Here is a 7,819-nt window from a genome sequence, read left to right on the forward strand (position 1 = left end):
GTTTCAGTAACGGTTATGAAATTCCAACACTTTTGACCACAGAAAAAGCCTTTAAACCCTTTTTGGATGCTTTTGTTTTTTGTTTTTTTTTCAAATTGCCTTTTGATGTATGATTGATCTGGTAGAAATATTTGAACATAGTCCATTCTCTTTCATTTTGACCTTTTATGAGTGGGTTTCAGCTTTAACGGTTTTTTTTTCCATAGTTTTTCTTTGAATTTTGAGTTGTTAGAGTCGAAAAATGCTAAAAGTATCGTTGTTTTCGGGCGAACTAGATTGTTAGCTTGGTTGAAACACGAACATATTTTTATCTTGGTTCTAAATTTATGGAAAGATTTTGGTTGGAGGGTATGCAGACACTGTAAAATACCCTCTCCTCGTATTCCCTTTTTGAATTTAATGACTTAAAAAGAGTGGACATAGGATAGGGATATTAGCATTCATGGCATTCACGCATCAACATACCGCCCTGTTATACCCACCATCCCTCTCAACTATTTATTTCTTGTTTGCCCTTCCATTCTCTTCGATTTAATGAAATTCTTCTCGATGGTGACTCATTATTTCGATGAATCATTTCTTCGGACAGAAGAGTTTTGAATTTCGGGATTTATTTAAAATATTCAATAACTTGCGAGTATCTACAGGACCTAAATTATCAATAGGCTCTCCAAGCACGTTGAAAATTCGGCCGAGAGTCGCTCCGACAGTTCAACGATAGCTCTTTAGTCTTTTAGTTTTAATTTTGAAAAACTAACCGAAGTGGAATTTAGATGTTTTTATAAGATATATGAAAAACGTGATAAAAAAAATAATATTAAGAAACAAGCACCATTTTTTTAAATAAAAAGATTAACGAAACATTTCTAGTCAAATAATCTGTCAAACTATACGATCCACTCTACATAAATTTATAAAGAATTTAGGTCCATTATGTTTTTCGATTAGAGGATGACAAATAAAGCTGTAAATTAAAATTTTAAGATTATATAGATTAAATAAATGAAGCTAAATCTAAAATATATGGATTAAAATAATATTTTAAAGTAAAAATAATAATTTATATAATGAAATCGGTAATAATTTATGATTTATGAGATGAATTATTAACGTATCATGAGTAAATTAATGTTGACTTCATGGATTATTATTGCCAATAATTGACGAATAAATACTCATAGTAAGATTTGTAAAGTGGAAAGAGATAAAAATAAAATAAAATAAAATAATAAACTAGATAGCCGTTGGAAAAAAATAAGTTAAATTAAAAAGTTATTTTGATATTTAAATGTGGAAAGGTCAATCTAATAATAATAAAATCGTCGACAAATCTCCCCATATAAAAGTGCTCAATCTTTGGTCATTTATTTTTTTTTTTCTTTTATTAAGTTGACTTCATTTAAAATTTTAAAATTCTATCAAATTAATTACCGAATAAGATATTTAAATATATATATATATATATATATATATATAAAAGATCTCGATTATTTTGGTGACCAAATATTTAAGGTAAAAAAATTTGTCTAAGATTTAAATTACTTCACAGACAATATTCTAAGCATGCAAACTAAATAACATCCTTGTGTAAAAATAAATACGAGATGTTATATAGTTTCAAAATAAAACCTCTGACTTTTTACGAGACATTTTAAGAATGGTAACTTTCATACTTTACTATAATAATTAGTCATTATGTAAATATAACCTAAAAAGTAAATAAATAAATAAATAAAGTTACATTATTGAAGAACCATAAATCTAGATTCCCGTTTGAAGTAGCTTGAATCCATGATTTCATAAATAAAATTTGATTTTTCTTTAACGTGACAATTTTATCTTATAGTTCTTTTCTTCACATATTTTTCTAAGTTCATGTTTTGATTCATATCACTCGAGAATAGACCCAAGTATAAACTTTAACTAATCACATCTTTAATTATTATATCTCCACCCACCATTCGTTTAGAACCACCAAAAACTATAACGTCATTGTTTCAACATTGTATCGCTCACGATCGATCAACCTAAAATTAGTAACAATCATATCATCATTTCTCATATAAGGAAAAAAAAAAAAAAAAAAAAAAAATCTTATCTCATATATTGCATTGATTGGAATAAAGCCACATTTCTTGATTCAATTAATCAACTTTAAAATAAAGAAAAGGGATAATTATAATTAATTATATTTTGGGTAAATGCATATTTTCAATTTTCAATTTGCTTGTGATTGATTATATTCTCAGACAATGCATCCACCTCCCACTTCCCAACTTGGGACTTTATTTTCACCAATATTCTTAATAATAATAATAATTATTATTCTTATTATATATAATTTCTTCAATTTCAATTTAGAAAAAATATATATATTTACGTGTTATTAAACTATATATTTAAATATATGTCAAAGTCGATCATAGTTTCAATATAATATATTCAAATCTTCACTCGATTTAAAAAAGAAAAATAAATCAAATCATGTTATTCGACATTCGAATTCCATACTTTACTTTATTGTAATGAATAAGCAATATATTAAAATGCATATTCCCACCATTTTAAAGAATTGAATATTTGTAATGTGTCACAAGAATACTTTTTCTTTTTTTTTTCTTATTTAATTGACGTTTTAGATAGTAATGATGTGAAACTTTAATCTCAGTCGAAATCATTGAATCTTCAACTTAAGTACCGTCGAACTAAAAAATAAATTTTATAAAGCAAAAATGTGGAAGTTTTAGCTGTAAACTCTAGACCAATTTAAAATTTGAATCGACAACGACCTCGAAACCTCGAACTCGAAGGGTAAAAATGGGCCGAATTGAACTTGACCTAGCTAAAGACGACATGGCGTTTAAAATCATCACATAATATAATATTGGATAGTTTTCTCAATAATTATAAATTTGAGAAAAAATAAAATTAGGGGAAAAATAAAAATAGAAAGAAAAACAAAGCTTGGATATAATCGTGCCGTGGAAGCAAAGGTTTGCGTGTAAGAAACAAAAATGGGAGTTTTCCATTATTGGGTGAAAGTGAAAATAAAAAAACGCACTGTAAATGGAAATTACCCCAACGTTTTCCTTTCCCGAAAATTACAGATTCCAGTAAAACAGTAATTTATAATTTTATTTAAAATATCTTACTCGGAGTATAATATACTAATCGAGATAGTATTCATTAATTATAAATTCATGATTATTTCATAAATTAACCATGTGGAACTTTCATAGACTGTTTTTGGTTTCCTCTAAAACGTCTCATACTAATTACGATAATGTCCTTACTTATTTATCTAATGAACTTTTTTTCGGACTCCGAGTAAACCTACCTCACTCAAAGACTATTTTTTAGTGTATGTTGTAACGGAGAACATCCACTTTTTTACTTTGTCGTATATTTACTCGAAAAATCACCCGTTTATATAGACAAATAGTATCGAATATTCAAAGTCTTCGAGGTTAAATTTATAATTAATAACTCAATATATATCTCCTTACAATTAATTATAAATTAGAATTATTATCTCGATTTTTTTAAAAACTATAAATATAATATAAATTTGTTAGATATAAAATAAATAAAAAATTACCGATTAAACTTATAATTTAAATGTATTAATTTCTAGAATTATATGACAAGAAGGTTAGAATATAATTAAAAAAAAAAAAAAAAAAAAAAAAAAAAAACTTGGGTAAGTAATATATTATTATTATTATTTTAAAAAAATATAAAAAAGGAAAAAAGAAAAAAGAAAAATAGTAGGAAGAAGTTTGACCTAATTTAGACCCCATTTATTGCACGATCCAAAGGATGAGTGGATGATAATGGGAAGCATTAGCTCGCAATCTTGGTACGTATGATACACGCAGTGGGGGTGTGGGGTTGCAATGGGTGGGGCGTGAAGTTATTCCAGAAGAGCGTGGAGTTGCCAGATCCTGTCGGCGCGTCGCCTTAACTTTCATCTCTCCCATTTAGAGATAAGCCTTTGTGTGGGGTCCTCCATCGTTGAATGATAAGCCTTTTTTCTTTTTTATTTTATTAAATTTTGAGAATTTAAAATATTTTTTTATTTTGTTTTTATTTAATTCTATTCTTGAATTTAAATTAATTTCTATTTATTCCCAATGTTTCAAGAATTTGTGTTTAACTTTTTATTGATAATTTTAATTATGATTAAAAAAATTAATTTACCTTGAATTTTTATCATTATTAAATTCAATTAAAACCGTAATGAAAATCCAAAGGTAAAAATGTAATATTTTAAAATTTAAGGATGAAAAACTAAACTTAAAACTCAAAGGTAAGAATGTAACATTTGGAATGTATACTCAATCTGGTACCCGAGAACCCAACTCGACCAATACTCAATAGAACAGACGAAAAATTTTCATCAGTGATAGCATTAGCTTTCTAGTCTCCATTTCGTTTCCTTCTTTGTTTTCCATCACCTTTCGGCTTTTGTTTCGTGGAGTGAGTAGTAGAGAATTTGAGAGCATTGCCTCTAGTTTGAGAGATTAGAGCAGAGGGTTCAACTACGAGTTACCTTCTGTCTAATCTTGACTCAATCTCACTATTGGAGTCCGTATTCAATTTTCAGGTTCTTGCCCCAGTTTAGCTTCAGCTCTTGGTTTCACGTTTATTGTCTCCTAGTTGCTCAGCTTTAACCTCAAGTACTTCAGCATCAGAGTTCTTCTCAACCCGAAAATAGAGGGTTGAGTTGTGAATCAATCTTGCTCCCAAAGTCGGTATTTAGTTCTCGGATTCTCGTCTCGGTTCAGCTTCAACTCTCAAGTTTACGTTTATCATCTCCTAATTGCTCAGCTTCAACCTCAAGTGCTTTAACATCAAAAATTTTCTTCCTTACAACTCGAACTCAACCCAACCCAAAAATAGAGGGTTGAGTTGTGAATCAATCCGGTTAGATACAAAAAATTCTATAGACCCAACCCATGTATACTTCTATATAGAACATTTTGAAATTGAGAGACCAATTTAAAACTAAACTGAAAAACATACACTAAAATAAATCTCGATGAATATATATTTTTCTTTATTACTAACCCTTTGGAAAATATTTTCTTAAAGTTTATTTTTATGGGTCTCTGCTCCAAAATTCTTTTGCATCTTTGTGATTTGTCACTATCCTTACTCCTTGCTTCTAAGAATGAGACCAACACGAGTCATTTCATTATTCTTATTCAGATATAGTATTGGTTTATTAATGTATTTTTCATATACTCGGGTGTTAACAACAAAAAAAAAAAAAAAAAAAAAAAAAAAAAAAAAATTAAACTTATAAATACGACATTGAAACTAAACAAGAAACTCGACCCTAAGGGAAATTGGAAATTTAAGATGAAAGTAAGGGGCAAAAAAGGAAAGAAAAAACACAAAATCTCTCAACTTCCATTGATGTATTTATTAAATTTTCACACACATTCTCTCTTTCTCTATCTTTCAAGTTCATTCATCTAAGCTTTTTACGTCCCATCACCCAAACGCTCTCCTCTCTCCCTCCCCTTCCCATCTCCTAAATTCCACAACACAAATTAAAAATTAAAAATTAAAAATTAAAAATTAAAAATTAAAAAGCCCTTTTTTATTTCCAAAAAAAACAGACAATCCCACCACCACATCAACGCTCTCAACCTTTCCCGTGAATCCATTTTTTTTGTTTTGTTTTTCAATCTCTTCCCTTAAAAAATTTCATGACTTTGCCCAAACCCCAACAACCCAATTAAGAGAAGGGATTGTCGAAATTTCATGATTTTTTCCATCTCCTCCCTTAATGGATTCCGTGACTGAATCCGGCGGTGGTGGGTCGTCGGAGCCCACGGGGGAGGGCTCGTCAGCTGGTGGCTCTGCTCCGTTGGCGGCAGCTCCACCGAGTCGGTATGAATCTCAGAAGAGAAGGGATTGGAACACGTTTTTGCAGTACTTGAAGAACCACAAGCCGCCACTGTCTTTAGCGCGTTGCAGTGGCGCTCACGTGATCGAATTCTTGAAGTACTTAGACCAGTTCGGGAAGACTAAGGTCCATGGATCGGGCTGCCCGTATTTCGGTCACCCCAACCCCCCTGCTCCTTGCCCCTGCCCGCTCAAGCAAGCTTGGGGCAGCCTCGACGCCTTGATCGGCCGCCTTAGAGCCGCCTACGAGGAGAACGGCGGCCGCCCCGAATCCAACCCATTTGCCGCACGTGCCGTCAGGATTTATCTCCGTGAGGTCCGCGAAGCTCAGGCCAAAGCCAGAGGGATTCCCTACGAGAAAAAGAAGCGGAAAAGAGCCGCCACCAATGTGTCGGTGCCTCCACCAACTGATGTTAGCTTGGCGGGGAGTAGTAGCTCCGCCACCGTCGGTGGCGATATTCAACCGGAAACAACCGCTTCTGGTGATCAAACCGGTGACGCTCCGCCGTCCACAACCGCCGCTTCCACCACCGTATAGTCGCTTCTACTGGTTTTTCCTTCAATTACTTTCCTTTTCTTTTTTTTTTCCTTTTTTTATAAATGTTTTGCGTCAAATATTAGCATCATCTCATCATCATCATCATCTCTCCTAATTGTGATTATGAGCTTTATTTAATCATATAATATTCAACCATTCTCATTAATCCCAAATATAATCCTATGAAAAATTAATAACAAACCCCATTAAATTCGAACATATTTTTCTATTTTTTTTATATTATATAGTTTTATATATACAAGACATTAATATTAAAATTGACAAACCAAAAAATAAACAAAAATTGTGGAAGTGGGTTAAATTTTTATGTCGTGAATTAATTTTTTTTACTTTTTTTTTTTGGAAGAATTGGTATAGAAAAACACAGAAATTGGATGAAATTATATGAAAAAATCCATCTTTTTTCATATAAGTTCAACCAATTATACATCTTTCTCTCTCTGGTCCCTTGAGTTTCTGTATTTATCATTCTCTCCCTTTCTCTTTGCTTATGACACGAAAACACGTGCGTTTCTTATGCATTTTGCCCAGTTTCAGGTGCCCTTTTATTTCCCTTCAATCAACTTTTGACCCCTATATTACCCACATTTTACCAATCTTTCCACATTTTTCCTCTTTGTGACGTTTCATGCCCACGTTTCGAACTGGGATTTGAAATTTCCATTTAGTACTTAATTGTCTCGCCATTTCATTGAAGAGTAGAATTCTCGCAAGGTTACTCATAAGTTTGAATCACTGGAACCCTCGAGTCAGAACTATCATGTTGAGACACGAAATGAAACATAGAAGGAGAAGAGACCTACTAACTTTCTTTGAACTAGATTAGCTAAAATCCAGAGAAAGATTCAGGAAATCCATAACCTGTACCATATATTGTCATCTTTAAGTTTTGCCTTTCGAGTATCTCCTCAAGGTTTTAAAACATGTAAACTAGGGAAAGGTTTTCATACCCTTATAAAGAATGATTCGTTTCTTTCTTCAATCGATGTAGGATCTCGCGTAACCAATTCCAACAAAGGCTATTAAAAAAACTTCTCATTCGAATATGATATTGGTTGATCAACGAGCACCTCCTTTGCTCGGGTTCAAATTGTTGTTCCTCTTTGAATTCTCTTGTTTGATGATACCAAGGAGAGACATGGGGTTTTGTTTAATCATTCAATTATTTAAGGTAACCACCATTCAATAGAGAAAACGACATGTCGCCAAACCGTTGCTTGCTTCCCATTTCTGTATATATATTATTATTCCATTTGGGATTTTGGGAATAATAATGGTGGAAGACCCACCGGCCATAACCTTACGCTCACACCCATCTCCAAATTTCAAAACCATTTGGTATAT

At 31.7% G+C, this 7,819-nt stretch overlaps 1 protein-coding gene across 1 annotated transcript; it reads left to right on the forward strand.

The window, feature by feature from the left end:
- Nucleotides 1-5,445: 5,445 nt before the first annotated feature.
- LOC111493161 (protein LIGHT-DEPENDENT SHORT HYPOCOTYLS 5-like) lies at nt 5,446-6,620 on the forward strand. Its single transcript, XM_023142796.1, has one exon. The coding sequence runs from the start codon at nt 5,798-5,800 to the stop codon at nt 6,452-6,454; it is 657 nt and encodes a 218-aa protein (XP_022998564.1). The 5' UTR covers nt 5,446-5,797; the 3' UTR covers nt 6,455-6,620.
- Nucleotides 6,621-7,819: the final 1,199 nt, after the last annotated feature.

Source organism: Cucurbita maxima, unplaced genomic scaffold (assembly GCF_002738345.1).
Source record: "Cucurbita maxima cultivar Rimu unplaced genomic scaffold, Cmax_1.0 Cma_Scf00018, whole genome shotgun sequence".
NCBI classification, from domain to species: domain Eukaryota; kingdom Viridiplantae; phylum Streptophyta; class Magnoliopsida; order Cucurbitales; family Cucurbitaceae; genus Cucurbita; species Cucurbita maxima.

What these genes read in the sequence shown, in the direction of transcription:
- LOC111493161 (XM_023142796.1), top strand. Translation starts at nt 5,798, where the DNA reads ATGGATTCCGTGACTGAATCCGGCGGTGGTGGGTCGTCGGAGCCCACG.